At 39.6% G+C, this 22,466-nt stretch overlaps 3 protein-coding genes across 4 annotated transcripts; 1 reads left to right on the top strand and 2 right to left on the bottom strand.

Moving 5' to 3' along the window:
* Positions 1 to 102: 102 nt before the first annotated feature.
* Positions 103 to 1,997, top strand: LOC306755095 (PRA1 family protein 3-like). Its single transcript, XM_079239349.1, has 3 exons — positions 103 to 317; positions 895 to 1,112; positions 1,820 to 1,997. The coding sequence occupies exons 1-3, from the start codon at positions 136 to 138 to the stop codon at positions 1,993 to 1,995; spliced, it is 576 nt and encodes a 191-aa protein (XP_079095475.1). The 5' UTR covers positions 103 to 135; the 3' UTR covers positions 1,996 to 1,997.
* On the bottom strand, positions 1,828 to 6,184 carry lmod3 (leiomodin 3 (fetal)). 2 transcript variants are annotated; one of them, XM_079239339.1, is made up of 4 exons: positions 5,794 to 6,184; positions 4,102 to 5,679; positions 3,854 to 3,936; positions 1,828 to 1,929 (listed from the first exon to the last, which is right to left on the bottom strand). In XM_079239339.1, exons 1-3 carry the CDS (start codon positions 6,079 to 6,081, stop codon positions 3,889 to 3,891), a joined length of 1,914 nt encoding a protein of 637 aa, XP_079095465.1. In that variant the 5' UTR covers positions 6,082 to 6,184; the 3' UTR covers positions 1,828 to 1,929; positions 3,854 to 3,888. The 2 variants fall into 2 exon arrangements, with proteins under 2 accessions (XP_079095465.1, XP_079095464.1); XM_079239338.1 differs by lacking the exon at positions 1,828 to 1,929 and having other exon boundaries at positions 2,020 to 3,936.
* Positions 6,185 to 9,615: 3,431 nt separating this feature from the next.
* frmd4bb (FERM domain containing 4Bb) lies at positions 9,616 to 21,140 on the bottom strand (the record flags this gene model as incomplete). The annotated part of the gene is made up of 23 exons (XM_079239752.1): positions 9,616 to 9,733; positions 9,965 to 10,103; positions 10,311 to 11,095; positions 11,296 to 11,463; positions 11,687 to 11,831; positions 11,957 to 12,010; positions 12,100 to 12,328; positions 13,679 to 13,795; positions 13,974 to 14,107; positions 14,373 to 14,514; positions 14,609 to 14,747; positions 14,903 to 14,979; positions 16,380 to 16,466; positions 16,556 to 16,613; positions 16,879 to 16,944; positions 17,207 to 17,290; positions 18,289 to 18,311; positions 18,403 to 18,459; positions 18,816 to 18,900; positions 19,096 to 19,188; positions 19,262 to 19,356; positions 19,855 to 19,920; positions 21,084 to 21,140. The coding sequence occupies 23 exons, from the start codon at positions 21,138 to 21,140 to the stop codon at positions 9,616 to 9,618; spliced, it is 3,018 nt and encodes a 1,005-aa protein (XP_079095878.1).
* Positions 21,141 to 22,466: the final 1,326 nt, after the last annotated feature.

Below are 22,466 nucleotides of genomic sequence, written 5' to 3'. Positions count from 1 at the left end.
TCTCGCGAGAGTATACATTCTCGTTTGACTTCCCTTCTCTGGGCCAAAAGCTGAGAGGAGATCAGCTGACCTGTCAAAATATTACGCAGCGCATGCTGGTCTATTTGTTTGTGTTTTTGGCCGCACATTGTCGACATGGCAGCCAAAATGGAGCTTGCGCCCCTCAGACCGTGGGATGACTTCTTTCCCGGAACGGATCGCTTTGCTAAACCAGAGTTTGGGGATTTAACTAAATGGAACAACAGAGTGATCAGTAATTTACTGTACTACCAGACCAATTATTTCGCAGCGGCCGTGGTGGTTTTCATCATTGTGGGGTAAGTCCTGGCTTGTAGCAGTGTGCTAACTCGCCAGCATACCATTGTCCACACCCATGAGGAGGGCTCAGCCTAAATCTTTTTTTTATTTTTCACTTCACCTAACATGAAGATGTTTATAACATTATCCGTTAAAAGCGTTTCTTTGCAAACGTGCAGTTATGACAATGAGTCATAGCGACGTTATAGTTTGTAGGTTGTGTGAATAAAGTGCTTAATCGACCACATATAATTATGCACAGATGGTTTGGAGATAATGAAAATGATCAGTGATCCTACATTTAGCTGTGAAATTCCAACAGACTTTCTTATAATGTTCTTTAATGGAAATCGTGATTTGTAGGCCTCGTTGCAAGCGGCTGCCTACATACGGTTTACACGAAAACCATAATAGGAGGATTTTTTTTTTTCAACTCTACCACCAGGTTGTGCTGTTTGTTGGGTTTTTTTTTTTTGTTGTTGTTGTTGTTTTTTTGGGGGGGGGGGGGGGGGGGGGTTTGTTTTGTTTTTTTTCCAAACATGCCTTTATCCAATATAACTCATGCACAAAATCTCATCTACATGTGTCAATCTCCAGGTTCCTGAATCCTTTTGGCATGTTTCTGGGAGGTGCTGTGGTGTCTCTGGTCTTCGGGGGTTCGGTGTGGGCTGGAGAAAACAAGGCCACGATCAAGAACTTTAAAAGGAAGAACCCCACTCTATTTGTGATTGGCGTGATGATCACCAGTTACTTTCTGCTGTCACTGTGTGGTGGGGTCATGGTCTTCATCTTTGGGATCACTTTCCCTTTGCTGTGTAAGTCTCATACTGTACAATGACAGATATACTTTCTTTTGGTAAACAATTAAAATCAGATTTTTTTTTCCTAACATTACCACAATCTTAGTAGGTTATCTAACTTCTTCAAGTCTAATAGAGACATTTAAAGCCAAAGATCTGCTAGGTCTGAGCACACCTTGGAGCTCCACAGCTGGCTTGCATGATTAAAACTGTTGCAGCAACTGATGATTCACACAAAGTTGCTGGAAGAGAGTTTTCTGAAAATGAGCAAGGTCTTCCTAAATGCTCTCTCATTCTGACTCACAGTAGATATTCCACAGCATGTTCAGCGGTTCAGACATGCTAACGATTGTAAAATAAAGTTCTAGATGAACCAACAGCAGAGACGTTTCAGTGAGTTGGATCTTTTGGTAAATAGAAGAAGCAGTCCAATTACACCCCAGGAGACATGCCCACTCCTGCCCGTGTTGACGGGTTGCTATGGGTTGTTGATTTGGAAAGAACCACATTTACTAGCTGATGTCATGTGTTCACTATCTAGCCATCATGGAGCTAAAAGATTTGCTTGTTGTCACACCTGCTACTCTGTCAAGTTGAGATTGCAGCAGAGTCAGATTTTTTTTTGTTGTTTTCCAAGAACTGTTGACACGTGAAGTGTTAAAAGTTTATCTTTATATTCACAAAGAAGCAATAACAACAAGTTGGTTCTGCTTTTCCAATAGTAATCCTGATCCACGCCTCTCTGAGGCTCCGCAACATGAAGAACAGGCTGGAGAACAAGATTGAAGGTGTTGGGCTTAAGAAGACCCCGATGGGTGTCCTCATGGATCTCCTGGATCAGCAGGAGGAGAGAATGAACAAGATTCAGGATTATATTGAAAGTAAACTGAAAGAGTAAAACGTCAGCTGAGAGTTTGCCAGAGGAAGCTAGGGTCATAAAGTTTGGATTTAGATTTTCCTGACATTATTTGATGTGTCACAGTTTTACTCCCAACCCCTTCACACACGTTACTGATATTTGCATTCCCACTTCTCTCATTTTCGTTCTTCATTTTTGTTTACTTCAATCTCACATAGTTGTTAGAAAACTGTTGAAGGTTTGTGCAATCATTATGTGAGCAAGATGCTGATTTGGTAACCAAAGGTTTGATCGTTTCCATGTCAATATGTGTCTAAAACCAAGTCCTTTCCATTTCTGACAGTAGACTTTGTTTTCCAGGATGACTGTGTATTTTTTTCAGCAACATAAAACGAAACATATAAAGAGAATAATAAATAGAACTGCTACTGAATAGTTTTATTTGTTCTAAAAAGGAAAAATAGTAACTTACTTCTCAGTTTGCTACCTCAAAATGAGCTTATTTGTTTTACTTCTCACTCAGTCGAACAACATAATAAACACCCAGCTGACTGAACAGCAATAAGTTTGCCCCTGTTGTGTCAGAAGAATCTGATCTAGATCAGTTTGTTACAAATGGGTTATTTACAGTATTTAGTGTCATGGCCTGACTAATGAGACAGTAGTGTGTTTTCTCTTGCTGTCAGTAGTTTGTTCATGCAGTGGCTGGTCATACAGGCTGGCCTGAGTGTATCTGCTCTGATCACAGCTATGCAATACTGAAAATGAATGGCAAGTGCAGCTTTGTTTCAATATAATATTATGATATGTGCAATATGATTATTTCGATATGTTGTTTCTTTTTATAACATAGCATGCAGAACTGTATAAAATGGCTGCAGAACTTCAGAACTGAATTCTAGACATCTTGTGTGTAAATCACCACCAAACCACCTGCCCTTGAGAAAAGCCAAATTAAGAGTACCAAGTGTTTATTTTATACAACTAGTATTTATTTGCAGTTGTCTCTAGTTGCTTTTTGCACAAGCAGATTGACTCAGTCTGTGCATGCAACATGGGCACATAGCAGAGTCTGTATATACGTCATATACATCATATAACGCTCCATTTTTATGTCACTTTTTCAGTCTTGTAAAAGGAAGCAGTGAACATGACTGTCCTCTATAAAATAAAAATCTATTAAATTTGCTTCATGTTGTAAGATTTTTATGTGAAATCATATATTGAAAAAAAAAAAATATATATATATATAGGGAAAATAATGTTCTGCAAGTTCTTTTTTTTTTTAAACTATTTTAAAGCTTTTAGGATTTCACTGATAATTGTAATAAAAGTGCTTCAACATACTTCTATGATCTCCAGCTAAAATTTTCCAATATAAATTTATTTTCTTTCATTACTGATAGTGCTCATTATGTGTACTACATGTGATTTTAAATGTATATACATAAAAAAAAAAGAAAATGCATCTTGATTGAAGGCTTTTTCTGTTTGTTTCTCAGCAAAATGCCGCATTTCAACTAACTTAAATATGAGGTGTTTGAGTCTTGCTCTGATGATCAGCTTCCACCACCAAATGAAGTTAATAGAGGTACTGGTATGAGCTTTTGGAAATGAGGAAATATCCTGTCAGTCAACAAAATCCAGTCTGCCCTTAACTGAAGGAAAATAATATGTTGAAAAATCTTTTATATCACTTTAATATTCAGTATTTGGACATCTCAACATCTGCAATTAAATTTTTTTTTTTTGGGGGGGGGGTTGGTACAGAATGTACATAAGATAACACACAAGTGAATCAATCAAAGTTTTTGTGTAGTGATTACAAAGTTCACACATGCCTGTACTGTACATATAGTGTGATTAATACCAAGCATGTGTAAAACAACACACACACATAATATGGTGATGAAACTGCCGAAGCTGTGAGTTTCAGAGAAGACTTGTTTCACTTGATTCCAGGACTTTAGGGAGTGGCACCTGCAATAGCAACAAAAGAGGAGAAAAACGAGTTTACTTGGATGGCGAAGACACTACCTGCTGCGCTGACTCATTTAGCCTCCGTACACCTTTTGACAGTTAAATCAGTGACTTTAAGACATCCCAGTTTGATGTATACCCCTTTATTAATCCCTGAGTACTCACAGATTTGAGATACGCCACATTGCTCTTTTTGATTTCATTTAGGAGTTGATCGCGTGGTGTGAGATCGACCTTTGGAGGCACTCGTCTGCGAGGCACAGGTTTCAGAGTCTTTATCACATCAGTCAGGTTGGCTTTGTCCTCTGCCGCCTCTCCAGCTGCTGCATCTTTAGCTTTGGGAGTCTTTCTCAGTTGAAAACTTGGCCTCTCTGGTCTCATGTCATCCCTTGGATCCATCTCCAGTAATGGATTGCGTTTCTTGGGAGTCCTCTTTAACTGGACATCCCTTAATGGGTTTGATGATTCAGTGGTGGGTTGTTTGGGAATGCTGTTGTGCTTAAGCTTCTTCTGTGGTTCTGGCTGCTCTGTCTTACACGTTTGAGGAAAGATGTTAAGCTCTGACGAGGGTGGGACGAGTCCATGCTCTTGAAGGAGTTCAAGGGGCGGTACGTATCCCAGCATCTCAAGTAAACCAGGGGGCAGATTGAGACTGTTTTCATACATCTGCATTAACTCCTTCTGCTCCTTGAGTTGCTGCTGCTTCTGCTCCTCCTTCCTCAGCTGCCTCTGCCTGTCCAGATTTCTGGTAAGAATATTGGTCACCACCATCCTGGGACCTGGCAGCTCAAAGTGGTAGCCCATCTTCAGGAGGGTGTTGTTGGCCTTGAGCAGGCGAGAGATCTCCATCTCCGCGTGGTGACCTAGCATGTGCCTCTGGTTGTGAAAACGAAGCTCCGTGAGGGTCTCATTGAACTGGAGGCAGCGGATGATGGCGACGATGCCTTTTCCAGTTACGAAATTTGACTCGATGTTTAAAGTGGTGATGCTGCGATTCTCTCTCAACATGTTGGCCAGGCTGAAGGCGATGTTTTCGTCAACACCAGTGTTGGCTATGCTGAAGGTTTTAACATATTTGTTTTTCTTTAAGGCATTGACGTAGTCCAACAGCATCTCTTTAGGAATGTTTTCTATATTGTTGAGGTTTACCTCGGTGACAGAGGGGTTGTTGCTACGGAGCTTGTCAAGCGTTGATTCCAAATTCGTCTCGTTCCCTGAAGGTCTGGATGTCATTTTTATATTATTCAGTGCCAACTTTGGGATTTTTAATTTGTTCACTTTAATCTGTTCTCTTTGTGGGAGTGGGTCATTAGCTTCATTTGTTTCAGGCATTTCTTGAGCCTCTTGGGGAAGTAAGTGATCTATACATGCAGTTTTATCTTCATCGTCTTTGTTCTGTACCTTTTCCATTGAGTCTGGAATAGGTTGATCATTATCTTTATTACATACTGCTCCTTTTTCTGTGTCATGTGGGAGTTCAGGATGTTTCTCTGTAGTCTCAGGTTCGTCAGGCACAGGTAGCTTCACCTCTTCCTCATTTTCTAGATTGTTTGTTTTTTCACTTTCAACTCCTTCATCCTCTTCTTCAATTATTTCCTCAATTATTTCCTCTATGATTTCTACTCCATCCGGATAATCAGCAGCATCATCCTCTATGACTTCCTCTATCACTTCATATACCTCATATTTCACATCTGAGTGTCCTTCAGTTTCTTTCTTTTCAGCCTCTTCCTGTAAGATTTTCTGGAAACAATAGATACAGTAAGTGCATTGAGATTAGTGCTATAATAATAATTCATATTCTGGTCAAATATTGTACATACACTGCAAGACGAAAATGTGCGTTTGAGCCTTTACCTCACTGGGCAGCAGAGTAGCAGGCACTCTTTCTTCCTCAAGCATGCGTTTAGACTCTTTCTCCCAGTAGAGGTAATCAACCAGGGATCTGTGGTCAAATGTTCCTGTCGGAGGCTTCTCCGTCTGGTCCTTCTGTCTCTGTCCTACAGGTACGCTCTCATCTGGGGCGATGATAACATCCATCTCGCTCTGGAGCTCCTTAAGCTCCTCAGGAGAAAGCATTGCAAGAATTTCATCTTCATCAATGTCCTCTTCGTTGAGATCCTCAAGGTCTTTACTGTCAGACATTTTGAAACTTGTATGATATGAAAAGACAGAATGATTCCTGGTCAATGTGAGGCTCCGGACAGAGCAATCTGGAAAGCCTCTGGCTTTGACTTCAGCTGGAAAGGGTTTGCTTCAATGCTTCTAAAATTAAATCCTGTGAACTGCATGGAAGATATTTAAGGTACAAGCAGGGGGGGCGACATGCTGACATTCTTTTTTCAGCTCCTTCTCCCAGCTGGCCCGGCTGTCTGGGATTTTGAAAGGACAGTTGGGATGACAGTTGCTTCTAGCAAAAGGAAAGTATTGGACTGATGGCAGCAGGTGGACCCTTTTCATGGGCCTGCTGGGTGGGTGACTCCACTCGAGATCCTCATGGTCTAATCTTAAAAACATAACCATGGAGTGCTGCATAATAACAAATCAGAAGCTAGAGAAAGTGGTTTGATATTTTATTTCTTTGTCTTTTGTCTAACTTTTTTTAGATAATAACTCAAGAAAAGTCTAAAATTTTTAATTTTACAGTACCAGTCAAATGCTTGGAAACAATTAACTGATTAAATCTAGTGGGAAAATGTGTACATATATATATGTATATATATATATATGTATATATATATATATATATATATATGTATATATATATATATATATATATATATATATATATATATATATATATATATATATATATATATATATATATATATATATATATATATATATATGTATAGACACACACACTTGTGCTCATATTTATCTATACCCTTTCATTAAAGAAGGAACAAAAAAGTTGCCTTTAAAATAAGCTGACTAAAGTAATTATTAATAAAAAAAAATTCATGAAAATCATTACAATATTTTCTAATTCTAATTCAATAGAAATATTTTTTTAAAAAAGCAAACAAATAAGAATATTTATTACATATTACATTACTCATAAACTAATATTTTGTTGAACAATCCTTTACTGTTTCCTCTCCAGTCAGGTGTTTTCTGTTCCTCTCAGTCAGACTTCTGCACCTGTTGACAGGAATTTTATCCCACTGTTCAACAGAAAAGTGCTCTAATTTGTCCAGGACAAATTGTTTGTTTGTTTGTTTTTCTTTCTTCAACTCATTTAAATGGAAAAACAAACAGTGTCTTATATTGCTGCATTACATTTTTGCAAATTTTTAGTTATTGTTCCTTTTTTAAGTCTCCAGTTATTTGAGTGACTTGTAAATTTAGCATTTTCTTTAATGAAAGGAATACATATGAGCACAACTGTAGATATTTTGAAACAAACTACACTTTATCCATTGTAAGGATTTTTTTCTTTGTATCTTTTTAGTTTAGTTTGAAGTGAAGTTTTGTTCGCTAGCCTAAATGTGAGTAGTTACCTGCAGTAGAGAGCTACACTTACTGTTATATAAGAGGAATTTATCAAAGAATAAATATTTAAATCTGCAACCAGTCAAACCAAAAATAATTCATAGTTTGAGTGAACCCTGCAATGACCTCAACATCATATCATGTTGCATTGAGCAACTGCTCAGCACATCCTGCTGTTGATCAGCAAAGTGTGTTTGATTCAGATCTGGATGGGGAAGGGAGGAAACGTATATGAAACTGTCTCTGTGAGCAAAGGAGAGACGGTATCACAGTCTGCCGTCAGTAGACTTATTATGCCAGTTTGTTGTATGTAAGCACACAAGGATGTGGCACCAATCTGCTCCTGTCTGTGAACTGGGAAAGTGAAACAGCTGAGTAAATGAGAACATCTTCACAACATAAAGTGCAGCCCATGGGATTTAGTTATTTATTTTTTTTAAATAAGTGTAAAATTCTGTAGTTAAACAGCATTATTTGCATTTCCTGACATCAATACCAGGACAAAATGAATAACATGCACTTGGCTATGTGTGTTTTAGAAGTGCACAAAAGTTTTTTGGTTTTTTTTGGAGTCAGGCTGTTTGCTTGTCCAAGTGTTAATGCTACGCTAACTGCCTGGCTGTAACTTTATGCTGAGCACACAAATAAGAGAATTGTTTTATTGCATCACAGGGTCAGTCACTAAGGCATCTTACTGAAATGACAGACTGTTTCTTTACTGCTATAATTCCATAAAAAACCAGACCTGAATGGCATGTTAACCAGCTACTCAAGCCTCTCAAACAAAACGACAATAACATCCATGTGTCACACATGTATTTATTCCCCTTCTCATTTCAAATGGAAAATATTTTATGGTACTATCTAATGACATATTACTACACACTAACTGTACAAATCTTTGAAAAAAATATGTGGATGTTTTTTTGTTTTTTTTATGGCAGTGTTTTTTTGTCTTTTCTTTTTAAAAAAAAGATTTCATCACCATGCATTGAAAACACATCACTGCACCACCAAGACAAATGGCTCTATAAACAATATTGACATTATACATTCTGATTCAACATTTAAAAAATCAATAGAAAATCATCAAAACTTGCTCTAATGATCAAACCAGCTCTTGTCCTGTCACATGTTTTAAGCTCTGTTTAGTATGTGCACATGATTATTAACACTATTTTTATGATGCGATGAAAAAGATGATTGTTAATATTCTATAACCTACTGATCTGTATAAGGCAGTAGCTAGTTCTTGTTAAAATACATGTTGACGTTTTCCTCTTTAATACACAACATGGTTTGAATGCAGTGCACTGTGCAACATCTTGACACATTCTCATCTGCCTGTACAATTCTTCACTCCAAGGCACATGGGAAAGTCATTCAAGAGTGTCATCACTGTGTTCAGAGCAAACTTTGACACGAGGACAGCTCTGCAAAAACCTAAAGCACAGAATGTTTCCAAAGACTGCATTTACTGGCTGAAAAGGAGTGTGTGGACACTACAGCCTGGGTTTCAGCTCCTTTCCCCTTCATGTGCGGCAGGCCATGGCTTTGTTTGTGCCAAAGTTTGGTTTGGTCCTCCTCAATGGATGCCCATGTAGCCTCCATTCAGGTGAAATCTGCATGTAATGGCACAAGAAGGTGTCAAATATACTGTCATTTTCATATGTAAAGACAAAACTAATAATATAGATTTAATTGAGGGATGGAATAAATCAATTAAAAAGTGTTTTATGGATTAAATATTTCAGCAGTTTGATGAACTGCTTTGTTTGTTTTGTTAGGCATTTATCATCACATGAAGGTGAGGCATTCAAGGTTTGGAAGGACCTTAAGTTTGCTATTCGTGCCGCAGTAAGGAATTTTCAGTTTTGAGTAAAATGACTAATGAGCAGTGAAAAGACTGCCATGAAATTTAGTACAAACATTCTTGCCCTATCAGCATGAAGTGTAATATTTGTATATTATAAATATATAAATATATAAAATATATATTTTATATATATATAAATATATAAAATATATAAATATATTGTATATTTGTATATAAATAAAGAACCACAACATGAACAGATGATCAAATTAAGTTGTAAAAAGGTAAGAGATGAATGAAGATAGGACATCGAAATGAAGATGACAGGCACCACGACACAAAGCGTCCCACTGTGTTGGGTCTCACCCTTAAGTGCTAGATTGGCTGTCTGACGGTTCATCTGTACTAGTGGTCTCAGGGCCAACCACATCAACTGACTCAGATTTTTTTGGTATTGTCTCAGACTCTTTGTTTTCAGGAGAAACTCTGCACATGCGAGCGTTAAGGGCCGAGCAGTGACAGAGGGAAGAAAGAGAGAGAGAATAGATCCTCATGAGAACATTTTAGCTGAATGCTTACAGATTACACCAGCAGAGAACAATCAGAGGATAAAACCTTGAGGGAGGATTGACGTCAGAGCAAAATTTCATTGAAATGATTAAACTGTTAGTGCCTTGCTGATTGCATCTGGGTGGTCAGACTTTGAGCAGCACTCACCTGTTATGTGTAGGACTGCGGTTGTACAGAGAAGATGGAGCTCCAGGCTGTGGGTACTGAGGCAAGTCGGGTGTATCAAACTCTGTCAGGCCGACTGCCAGCTGGTTGCGCCAGTTCCCTCCGCTCTCTGCTGAGGACACTGCGAAAGTTGGCACAACAAAAACACTCAGCTAGTGTTGGAGAGCTGCACTGTAGTAATTGTTGTTTTTGGAAACAGTTGAGTTCATCTTAATGTCACCATTGCAAAACAGAAGATTACCTCTAACATGAAATAGTAATATGTTATTACAGTACTGTTACTGCCAGTAAAGCTAATGATAATGATGGCTAAGAAAAATCATAACACCTGAGGAGAAAGAGGTGGTTCTGCTGGAGTGGCTGAAGGCTGCTGGCATGGTTTGGTAGCCCAGACTGAGCTGAGAGCCGCTGTCAAAGTCATATCCGCCCACCAGTCCTCTCCCTCCTTCCCTGTGGCCTTTGTTCCGGTGGTACCAGCCTCTCAGATGCTCTGCCACAAGAGCCTTATGCATGTTTTTAGCCAAGAGCTCATTCCTGGGTCCCTCTCTACTCCGCGGCGGTCTCACTGTTGCGTAAGGATTCTGAGAAAGGCTATCTGCACCGTCGCTGCTGTAGTGCCTGAATCTATCATGTCCATGATAGCCATTCATTTGGTAGGACGGGTTGACGTTGTAATGACCTTCGACTTCGTTCTCATACACGTAGGCACCGTTAGTGTAAGGCTCCATGTCCGCGCAGGGGTATTCGGAAACGTAGTAGGCACTGGGTGCGTCGTGTGTTGACGTCTCACATGAGTAATTACAACCAGAATGGTGCTGGACCAAGTTGGGCATGCTTCCAGTGTTTCCATACGCTGCCACCTTCCTGTGAAGGCGATGCATGGTTGAGGTACGGGAGTCCAGTGTATTGTATTGGGAGTTAGTTGCCCCACAGTAGTCCAGACTGGACTGGCTGGTGTAGGAGGAGCAGTCTTCTAGCACCTCGGTGCTGTTGTTACGGTCGGCTGGTGACAAGATAAAGACGGGCTTCTCCAAGTCGGTGTCTTTTCTTAACCGAGGTTGAGATTCCAGACTTCCACTGCGATGCCTGAAGCAATGAGGAGACCCCTCCGACCTAAAGAAGGGACAGAGTATTTGAAGGAGCAAGAAAGTTATAAGACAATATATTTGGTCATTGTAGAAAAAATAAAGGTTGGATTTATAAGGAAGTTTTAGTAAAAGGTTGGAGGAGAAGGAGGGATTTCATTAGAAGCAGGTTTTAGCAGGAAGAAGGATCCATAGTGGGGTGGCAGTGCAGGAGAGGGAAGACCACACCTGAGCTGGCTGCTGCTGTAGGCATTGCGGGTCATAACCGGGGTGGGAGGCATGCTGCGAGGATCTCTAGGAGGTCTGGGAAGGGTTTTTAAAGGACTACTGTGGGTGGAGGAGACTTCTCTTGGATTCTGGTAGTAAGGCGAAGCCTCCTGGCCATCATAAGCTAATCTAAAAGGTTGCAGTATAAGGACAGGATAAAAAAAAGAGGGATGAGATGTGAGGAAAGCAATGAGGCTGCAAACATGACACAACAAATATTGAAGGCTATGCCAATGCATGATATCATTTCTTCACTCAGAACAAGTCAGCTTGAATATCTGAACACGTTGAATCAGTTGCACTCAAATGAAGATTTTAGGCCATAGTTTAGGGGATGAATTTTGTTCCCTACCTGCAGTGGTTTTTGTGGTGGTTTCCTGCTGAAGATCCCTGTCTCTCTGCATCGTATTCTGCTCCTAGCGATCGCATTGGACTGAGCTGAGGGGAACCTTGGACCGATCGTGACCGAGGCCTTTGACCCGCAATATCTGAATCATCTAGGTTTAGACAATAAAAATATTTTTTCTTTTTCTCCTCATATGAAATAGACAGAAAAGAAGTATAATCAATAATGCAGCGGTCCAATGATCTCTGCGCAGCCAGGATGTGTTGTCTGACTCACCATCATCCAGAGGGAGACTAGACAGAGAGCTGCAGTCTGACCGCACGAGTTCATCTGGAAGGAGAGAAAATAACTCCATGTACACCGCAAGAACGGCTAAATGATTGATGCAGGAGGGCGCTGTGGGTCGGCTTGCAGCTCACCTGCGATGATCACTGACGCTCGCTGTGTGGGCTTTTTCCCCTTTTTGATTCTGTACTGGTTCATCTCATCTTCTATCTGTTGGAGTTTGTGCATGGCATCCAGACAGTTTCTTCTCCTCTTCTTCTTGACTGTTTTACAAATTTCTGGCTCATTTGCAAGCTTTTTAGCTGCCTCCACAATCTTTTGTTGAAGAGCAAATCTGCTTTCCAGGTTCCTCAGAAAGGGATCCTGCACAAAACACAGCTCAGGATAAGTGACAAGTACTCATCCATTCACAAAGTACATGTGAGATCATCCGTTAATGTGGTAAATTTTTAATTCTGATGACTGAAAATTTTGTTTGGCGTTGAAATAAAAGTGCTAATATTTTATCTTATCAGCTGCAGATTTAGTTAATCCATATTGGGCTCAGTGTTGACACAACGTACTAAAAGTTCGAGCTATTTTAAGAAGTTATGTGCAGGAATAATAATCTTTTTTCTCTTTTTTAATCTAGTTGCACAAAGAGACCAAAAACAACAGTGGTATACAATGATATTTGTCACATTTTCATCATGTTCTGAGGCTTGGTCAGAAGGCCAAAGTGTACTTCTGTTTTGTTTCAAACTTAACTCAGCTATTATGGATGGATTAAGTCTGGTGATTTATACTGTTAACACCGCTCTGACTTCTAAACATAAGTCTTTTTCTGGCAAGATATAGATTTAGGTTAGTATTTCTTTACAAAAAAGCCACAGAGTGCATTAAAACGTGATCTAACAGCCTCCAAGCTAAGCATTGGCGTCCAATAAGCAGGAAGTAATGCAAACCCATGTACAATCCCCTTATTGTAACAAAGGTATGCAGGTTTGTAAGCAGTGAACATGTAATATGTGGCTCCCTTATACACATTTAGCTGTTACTATTCAGATTATGCTCTTTGCTCTTATAGTTATAGGTAGTCTAGCCATCCTTTACTTATGTAGCAATGGAGATGTTACCTGATGCACTGAGAAGTACCTCGCTCTATTTCTCTAATATATTAATGTATAAATATATGCCAATACTGCCGTCTCTAACTTATTTCTCCTTTTTCCCGCAGGTCTTCCTGATTAAGTGCAGTTGTACATGTTGATCTGTCTTTCCTGTCCTCTCCACCTCAACCAGTTGAGGCAGATGGCTGCCCTGCCTGAGCCGGGTTCTGCCGGAGGTTTTCTTCCTGTGAAAGGGGAGTTTTTTCCTTCCCACTGTCGCCTCGTGCAGCTCAGGATGGGGGATTGGATTGAAGTCATGACTCGATGCAATTAGTTGGTTTCTGTTATAGGATATGTATGAATTGGCTCGAAATGATGTGTATGTTGATTTGTGTGTGTAAAGTGCCCTGTGACAACGTTGTTGTGAAGTGGCGCTATACAAATAAAGTTGAATTGAAAACTCAATTTAATTACTAGACAACCTTTTTTCTTATGATATATCAGACTTTGGCCGATGTAGCACTAAATTAAATTCTTAACTTTGCATAGCTCACATTTTACAAAGTTACACACAAATACAAACTTGTTTCTGCATCGGATTGTAATGCATTAGTTCAATACAGACCTCATTGTAGGGAAAAAGGTCATCTAACTTGAACGCCGTGCCAACACGCCGTCTGACCTGCGGTGGTCTTTCCCCCGAGGAGAGGGGATACTCTTTTGGCAGCTTGCCGGTTAGTTCCTGAAAGCACAAACACAATAACTCCTTTGGACACTTAAATGAACTGCAGGTAACAGCAGAGGCAATAAGTCTTCCTGCCGCTCAGCAACAAGGTTTAATAAAAGGAGTTCAGCAGACTGAAAAAAGGGACTCATGTTGCGCCACTGCAGAGGATCTGTAATTTAAAGAGATTTCTCACCGCCTCTCTGAGGCAAATCTTCTTCAGCTCTTTTGTTTTTTTGGCCAAAATATCTTGGATCTCCTGTTCTTTCTTTCTCAGCTCAGAGAGCTTTTCTTTCTTCTGTTCCTCGCTCATTTCAGAGTCGGCAGAACCTGGAAATACATAACAAAGTCTGTTTATGCCAACATACAATGCCACACCCATATATCAGACAGGTACACCCTGTCAACACACTGGTTCATTAGGTAAGTCTTAAATATGTCAGCTTCAATTTTTTTTTATTTTTAAACAAACAAAAAAAAAGGCTCAGTGTTTTATATTCCTTTTTTTCCCCAAAAATAAAATCTTAAACAGTGAGTTGATGTGGAAAAACATGCAAGATAATGTGCTTCATGGACCAAAGTCACCATAACCAACCTGTAGACACTAGGCTACCATTGCTGGCTGTTATGAAGTTATTCTTCAGGCCGACATCTCCAAGTCTATTCATTTTTGCCCCTCCGTGCTCTGTGAGGTCCATGGCAATTTCCTCCAAATTTCTTGCTGGTCCTAGTTTAGCCTAAAAGATTTATAAACAGAAGATTACTAGGATGTCTAAAAAAAGAAAAACGAAAAGAAAAAAACCTTGTCCGTGTCTGATATCAAACACTTACTTTGCTTTGCTTTCTGTCCAAGTAGAACTGGTGCTGGCTAATGGCCATGACCCAAATGGTCTTGATCAAAGAATGGCTAGCATACCACGTGTGGATAAGCAGGCCCGTCTGCCCGAAGGTGCGTTTGGTTACTGCTCTCCTGAAAAAAGTGCAAAAAAGCTTACAACATAAAAGCAACTTATTTTTCACCAGAACTTTGCATCACACAGATGTAAATAAAAAAAATAAAAAAAAAATCAATGTTAAATCTTGTAGAGAGGAATAAAACATGAGAAAGGCTCCATTCCTGCTTACCTGTGCGGATCATTGACTTCTACAGCAAATTTTTTCTCTCGGAAGTACAAATTTTCCAGCTGTTTCCACTGGTAAAGCTGGAGGTAATAATGTACGAAAACAATTTGTGATTAGTCAGAGTAAAGTATTTTGCTTTGTGATTCACAGGAGAAAGTCTGATACAATGTCCCAACAAATTCCATTAAGTTCTTGCTGTCACCTCTGTTTACTAATCATTAATTATAAAAGAACAACACCGTCCTGACTGATATGGGATCAATTTTTTCAGGAGAAACTAAAAGTGGTTCAGGTGTTCTGGCTGGTCTATTTTACCGACAGTCAATAAGAAGCCAGACTCTAACACGAGCTGTCATTACAGTCTAGCCTGCCTGACATGCCAAGTCTGCAATAATGCAGGTGTTGGAGTGAGATGAATCCCACAGGGGGATATTACATGAAGACTCATTGTGGTGTGTGAACTTTTCCATGGTGCATGCCGTCCATCTCCCTATCAGCCAGGTGCTGACAGAAGCCACACATGAACAATCATGCCGACTGACTCACGGAGTGTTGGAACAAATGAGACAGAAGTTTAACACAGTGAAGTATGAGAAGGTGAGGAATTTTAACCTCTTCCATCTTTTAAAATGAATAAAACTTTAAAGCTATATTCAAAGATCCAGTATCTGTATTTAGCATTTCAAAGCAAACAACACAAAGAGGTGTAATATCCAGTCTTACCAATATAATAGAAGTTGATTGTAAATCCTTAAAAAGTATTAAATTCTCCCAGGTTTTCTTATGAACCCAAACACATACTTTGCTCCGCTTCCTGTCAGCTCCAGACTTGTCTCTTCAAGTGTTCTCAGAAAATGCACAATAATTCCCAAATCCAGCCCCCTTCTTGTCCACATCACCGGCTTATTCCCTCCTCTCATCTCCCAAAAACAAACCAAGCAGCCAACTTACTTCTTGCACAATTGTGGGATACACCAGGTGCAGATGGTATGCGTCACACCGAGCATTTGCAGAGCATTTGACAAAGACAACGCAAGGAAAGAATTGTTGGGAATATTCACTATGGCTGCATGTCTGCAAGCCCATCTAAACAACCTCCTACAGAAGTCACAAACTGACAGCATCGCTGGTGGATCAGTCATATGGGTGGTTCTGCTGCTAACTCACAAGCTAAATGAGCACTTATAAAACAAGAAAAGCAAGTTCTCACTGTCTAAATGGTTTCCATCTAAAACTCATCTAAAATGATCTGACAGGCAGAGCTGAGGTTCAAGTCTGGTCTCATCTGCTGCAGCTGAAACTATGTGTGTGCTGACTGAGAGAGCTGATGCATGAATAATAACTAGAAAAAAAAAACATCAACATACCTAATGTGTGACAGCAGTGTAATACTTGGTTAAGCAACCTTCACTGACACCTTGTGTAATAATGTTCACAATTAAATTAGCGAGGCAGCGAAGAGAGTATGGAAGCTGTTTACCTTTCGAGGTTTTAATTTGTCCTGCAGATCATACTGGCCGATGCCTTTATAACTGATTCCAAGCCACCACGGGATCCCTTGCTTATCCTGTGAGGAGAGACAGCGCAGCTTGAGTTGTTGACTCGATTCCAGATGCAACAGCTGTCATTTCCTCTGAGTCACTGGACGAGACCTACCTTTACCTCATAATAATGCACGCCATACGTCGGCAACGACTCCACTAACGTCAGATACCTGGAAGAAAAGCTTTTATTGAAACCACCACAGCTGCTTATGGTTTAGTTGTGATCAGGAAGCTGATCCCGCAACTGAGGGAAAGGTATTGATTTCTATCAGTTGACGAGAAAAGGCGTGGCGGGTGGAGAAGGGGTGGAGTTAGGGGGAGGGGTATAATGTAGATGACAGGAAGATTAATGAACTCGAAAGTTAATATAATTTACCATGTCATTACTAGTGCTGATGGAATTAAGGAAAATGCGTAATGTTATTCAGCACTTACTGCACAATGGCTTGTCCTCTTGAGACACCTTTCAGCTGCTTATAATATTCAATTACTCGATCCTCACTGCAAAGTCACACAAAAAAAGATGAAAATGAGTCAGTGACAGATAGCTGGGGTAGGATGTGTTTCATGCACATAAAAATATACATATTTCTTTCTTTCTCCTTTCCATTCAACTTTGATTGATCACATGCGAAACATTTGACTCAGCTGATAACCTTTTATAGCTGTTCGCCGGCCCTGTAAATGCTATGCTGCTGCAACAACCTGCATTACCTTAAAGAAATTAGCCTGGGTAATTTCTTCCTTTACTAACAAAGCATACCAGTATGCAAGAGATGGGTGCTCCTTGAGTACTTTGGTGGGAAGAGTTGGAAGTTTCTTTAAATCAGCACGAGTGTTTTCATCGCTGAAACAGAAAAAATACATGTTAGCATTTGGGATGTTTCTTCTTTCCAGCATGTGACAGATTAAAGAAAAAACCTGAACTCTTCATCTGGTGGCCCTGCTGTTCTGTGAGGGGAAGGATGCTGGCATGGTTTTGGCTACATCTGACCTCTTAGTGGGAAGGATCACTGCAGATCACTTCAAAGCTGCTCTGAGAAAAATGTCTAACAGGAGTGGTTTTCATCCAGGATGATGGTGGTCCCATCCACAATGGCAGATCTCGATCCAACTGAACACATATGGCTCTTCATCGCCATCATTTAACCAACAAATGAGGAACTATAATTTGGAGGAACGGTGTGTCAATCTTAGAGACTTGTAGAATAATTGGCACACTGAAAATGATCTCACTAAATGCAGCTTATCTCTTCATTTGTCATAAATCTTTTTTTAAACTCAACAAAATATTTGGAATATGTCATTATAATATTCAACAAGTTAGCCCCTTCATCAACCCACAGTTAAAATCTAAGAGACAATCGGGAGATATTTTGGTGCAACTTCTGCATTTTCAGTACTAGAAAACTACCATGATAAAATGCATGAATGGATGAGTGAATGAATGAATAAATAAAAAAAGAAAAAAGAAAAAAAAACCTACACAAAAGCTTTTTTTCTGCAGCTGGTCAGAGCCAGGTGGCAACATGCACAAAGAGCTGCAGTATGACTGAACACAGCCAGCATTATGTTATTGGTTAAGCCCAACTGATAGCTGCTGTGTGCATTGTAAAGGTGTCTTGGCTCTGCAATACTTGGCTTTTATCAGCATTGTGAGATTCATTAGTTGTCTGGTGCAAGCTTCTCAGCACTCTGTGGTGAGCCTCACATAGTACCGCTATTGATTTTTGTTGTCTGCGCATGAGAAACAAGTGACCTATTGAATGTCTTCGCTAAAAGCTCACTATTAACTCAACCTGCTGCTGTTAAATACTTCTCATGCTGCTCATAATGTGTTCTTACCTTGTATAGTCTCCTTTAGCCTCCTGGAGATTAAAAAAAGAACATCTTATTAGTTGATGTGCTTTTAGATCAAGCAATTAATCAAATGTTTAAGAGACTATAAAGAGCACTAACCTGCAAAGCATTTGCAGCTAATTTGAAGACGTTCTCAGTTTCCACTTCAATAATCCCCTGAGAAACATGACGGACAAGGAGAATAAAAATAAATAGAGAATATGAGTTGGGTGTGGAGAAAGCTTTCCAAATCAAAACATGGAATATTCCCTGTGCAGCCCTGCTATGACCTCTGTTTATTCACTATATGAATCATTGTGTTTATCTTCCTCACAATGTGTACTTTACATTCCAACCAGCAGAGTAAGAAAAGTGTGCCCTGCAGCCAACATCTGGTGGGCTGAGGAGGTTTCAGACAGAGTGAGTCATCCTGGAGCTGCTGGCAAAACAACAGCTAAAACAGGATACTTTTTTTCTACATATGGTTTTAAATCTGAGGGTAATAAAAAATAAATAAATAAATAAAAACTTACATTGTAGACAGCAGATTTTGCATTCAGGTAAAATAACTCCACTGTTATGATGTCCTTTAGCTGGGTGATGTTTTCTACATAAAACCTGGAAAATATTAAAGTAGATTTACCAGACAGTTGAAGGAACAAGCTGTCTTTAGTCTACTGATGGTGAAGACTCGTGAGAATACATGTTTTTACAAACAGGTGTTGCTAAACAGCCAGCATTACATCAAATATCAGCAGATTAGTGCCCCCTTCTGGTGAGCCAGGACATTGCAGGGGGAAAAAAAAACATTACCTGACAAGGAAGTTAAGGGCAATAGCCCCAGGCCTCTTTGAGAAGTCATGTTCAAGAACTCTGCGGTCCATCTGCAACCATTTACACTGACCACTGCAAAGGCAAACAAGCTGAAGCGTCAGAAAGTTGCTTTCTGCAAACATACACACATTATGCTGCTACGTACTTATCATCAAAAAATGCAAGCCCGAAGAATTCTTTCTCTTTGAGGTTGAAGTGGGAGGACACCAAGTCGAGGAGCTCATACGACAGTAGTTTTGGCTGTCACACAGAGATTTACATTTAGATGTGTGAAATTTTACACAGTAAACGTTTCTTAAATTGTCTGAACTGTTCTGTTGATGCTTGTGTCAAACACTTTACAACACACTCAAGCTGCGGCGCCACTTGGTGCAAGAGTGGCAATGGTTTGTACTTATGAACATTTTTTCTACAGCATTGCTAGTCTTGCTCTCATTACACGTGCCATAACTGATCTCACATACAAGATGCAAGTTGGACCACTGTTTTGACATGCAGTTTGTCCTTTTTGAAGATAAGTTGAGTCAAGTTTCTGGCTGTCCAGTGAAAGTAAGCGCAGCTCTTTTTTTCCTTTTGTTTCTGGCTCAACAAGCTCAGCACGGAAATATCTTCTTGTTGTTTTTTCTCTTTCAGTTACTAAACTTCTCACTGTGTTAACCAGCAAATCAACAATTTAATTTAAAAGACACTAAAAAGTGTCCATTGTTTTGCATGCATTGTCATGATATGGGATCATACCTGAACCAGCAGCTCTAGCTTCCTGTCGTCCAGCAGCTGAACTTGGCACAGTCTGCCCTCAGTCATCTGCAGAGGCAGGGGGAAAGAGAAAGTTAAAGGTTTGTGACGCTAGTTGTAATATTGCCCTCTAAAACCAAAACAGGAAGAGTAACTTTATTGTAAATGACTCACCATAGACCTTTCTGGTTAATGCACTGGTCCTTTACAAATAGCCAAATTAATAACAATAAAACCTTTGTTTCAAGGATTTGTTGCCACAGTAACCCACAGTGGGATTTGAAGTTCTTGCATTTTGCTTTTAGCCCCCTGTGCTCTCTGCACAAGCAGATTTAAACTCTTTACTTTACTTTACTATCAATTTATGTAGTTTCATATTACTTAAGTTTCTCACAATTTAATGAAAAACTGATTAATCCTTATTTTGAGATTGTATACAGAAAAAGTATGAAATATAAAGTTGCTGCAGCAGCAAAACTCACTATAATGTCATTAGGATTTGCTTTACCACCATCGGATGCAGCATAATGGTTCCAAGACATGAAAGGAACCATTGTAAATACATATAATATGTATTAGCTCAGTTACCATTCATCTATTTATTGGGGATTTTTTCTGAATATTTTTTTTTTTTTATGTTCATGTACGTACTTTTCAGGGATGTACTTTCCAAAGATACACTAATTATTTAAAAAGACTTATGAATGGACAGAGAAATGTGGTATAAATTTGTGAATTCTGATCCCCACATTGGCTTCTGAGTTCAGCTAATCTTCACACATTTGATAAAAGACTTATGAAGTACAGCTATTGGTTATTTTTAACAATGTAAGTAAAAAAAAAAAAAATTTGTTTCACATCAGATTCAGACTAAATTCAGCATCTTTAAAACTGTTTTTTGGCATCTGCGCACACACACACACACACACACACACACACACACACAAAATAAGAAATAAACCTTTGTGTGTTTATGTAAGATCTATTTCCCCACTTTGTCCTTTAAACTGTACCTTTAGTCAGGATGAAGCAAGGCTGACATGCTGGGAAACACAGTAAGCCCTCTACACCAGATAAATCACACAGCTAGCAAAAATGACAGATTGAGGTTAACCAGTTTTACAATGAAAACTTTAAAAAAAATGCTGCACGGATCCAGCAGTCTTCTGATTTGACAGAATGAGGCTGATTTCAACTTCTAACACTTGGACTGAAGCAAGCAGCTGTTGTACCTGGTAAATCTCTCCAGGGAGACTGCAGGTGTGGACGCATCCCTGACCAGCTCTCATCCTTGAAACAGAGTGTCCTTTTGGATCCCAACTACGAAACTATTCGCTCTGACTGAGCACCTGCAGCCGATCAGCATTAACCAGCCACTTGCTCCATCGTGGTTATTGACTGAGCTGCCGGGCCTTTGCTGTGTTGTTACAGCTTAAATGGTGTGAAATCAGCAGCTGACCAACAGTTAATGAGGTAGGGCCGAGCCGGATGCCTGATAATATCAGTCATGTAGGGAAACCTTTATGGTCAAGCAGGTTGAAATTGTCTTCAAACACAGCATCACTCCCTTCCAGCCTACCACTCCTACATCAGTCTGTTTGTGTGACTATGTTGGCTTGATTTTGATACATCTCACTCTTTTTCAGAACATTTTAACTGAGTGATATTTAATTTTAGAAGCTGCAAAGACAGGCACAACTTTAAAAAGGGCTCCACTTTACACACTTTTCTTAATTAATCGTTTTCCCTGTCTCCACAAATGAATTATTCAGACAGTTGCCCTGCTTCCTGAATAGGGCAAAACACCCAGTCACTCTTTGAATTACATCACCTGTACAGTTTTAAATAGCATTTTGTCAAATGCAGCCCCCTGAATGACGTATCTGTCTTATTGCAACGGCCTTAAATCTTCTTTCATGAGCTTATTAAAAAAAAAAAGTGCACATTCGATAAATCCAATTAATTGTGAGCGAGCCTGCTTGTGACAATCACAAGAGTATGATTACATTGATTTGAGCATGATTTAGTTATGACTGCATCCAAGAGGGGTCACGTTATTTATTTCTGTAATAAGAATGACTCCAGACTGCACTGTAGAGTGGAAGGATCTGACCACTAGATGGTGCAGGAATTATTATTTTAATACACGAAGAAATCCATATGTAGAAAACTGCTTCTTAAGTAAGCATTGAACAATTTTCACAAGCTGTTATTAGCTCAGCAGATACAGATGAAGTGAGCAGGAGAGGAGGAGCTGATCTTTTTTTCAGGAATCCACACTATTAATCATCTGAGGGCTATAATCACTACGAGAACTGCTATTTATATCTGACAGAGCAGCACAGGAGCCCTCACCACTCTGCAGTTTCTCAGCAGTGACACACAGAAGAGACCCTCCATCAAAGGGATCCCACAATTTTTAAACTTTTGGAACAAAACATTGGCAATAGTTTAAGGGTTTGGGGGATCTGCTGATGCGTGCATTAGAGCTGGGATAACTCATTGTTCAACCACAATGAAAAACCAGAAAAAAACAGAATAAAAAGAGGAACGAAACAAACACTGGACCAAAAAGGCATAAAAAGACATGAAAGACTTGTCCGTTGTTTGCTTGT

The sequence above is a fragment of the Telmatherina bonti genome, assembly GCF_933228915.1.
Source record: "Telmatherina bonti genome assembly, chromosome: 4".
In the NCBI taxonomy this organism is placed as follows: Eukaryota; Metazoa; Chordata; class Actinopteri; order Atheriniformes; family Telmatherinidae; genus Telmatherina; species Telmatherina bonti.
The sequence above is the reverse complement of the archived record's forward strand: the minus strand, read 5'-3'. Positions and strand labels throughout refer to the sequence as shown.

What these genes read in the sequence shown, in the direction of transcription:
- LOC306755095 (XM_079239349.1), top strand. Translation starts at nt 136, where the DNA reads ATGGCAGCCAAAATGGAGCTTGCGCCCCTCAGACCGTGGGATGACTTC. An exon ending in GTGGTTTTCATCATTGTGGG is followed by an intron (nt 318 to 894) that starts GTAAGTCCTGGC and finishes GTCAATCTCCAG; the next exon opens with GTTCCTGAATCCTTTTGGCA. An exon ending in GATCACTTTCCCTTTGCTGT is followed by an intron (nt 1,113 to 1,819) that starts GTAAGTCTCATA and finishes CTTTTCCAATAG; the next exon opens with TAATCCTGATCCACGCCTCT.
- lmod3 (XM_079239339.1), bottom strand. Translation starts at nt 6,081, where the DNA reads ATGTCTGACAGTAAAGACCTTGAGGATCTCAACGAAGAGGACATTGAT. An exon ending in CTACTCTGCTGCCCAGTGAG is followed by an intron (nt 5,680 to 5,793) that starts GTAAAGGCTCAA and finishes TATTGTTTCCAG; the next exon opens with AAAATCTTACAGGAAGAGGC. An exon ending in ATGTGGCGTATCTCAAATCT is followed by an intron (nt 3,937 to 4,101) that starts GTGAGTACTCAG and finishes TTGCTATTGCAG; the next exon opens with GTGCCACTCCCTAAAGTCCT.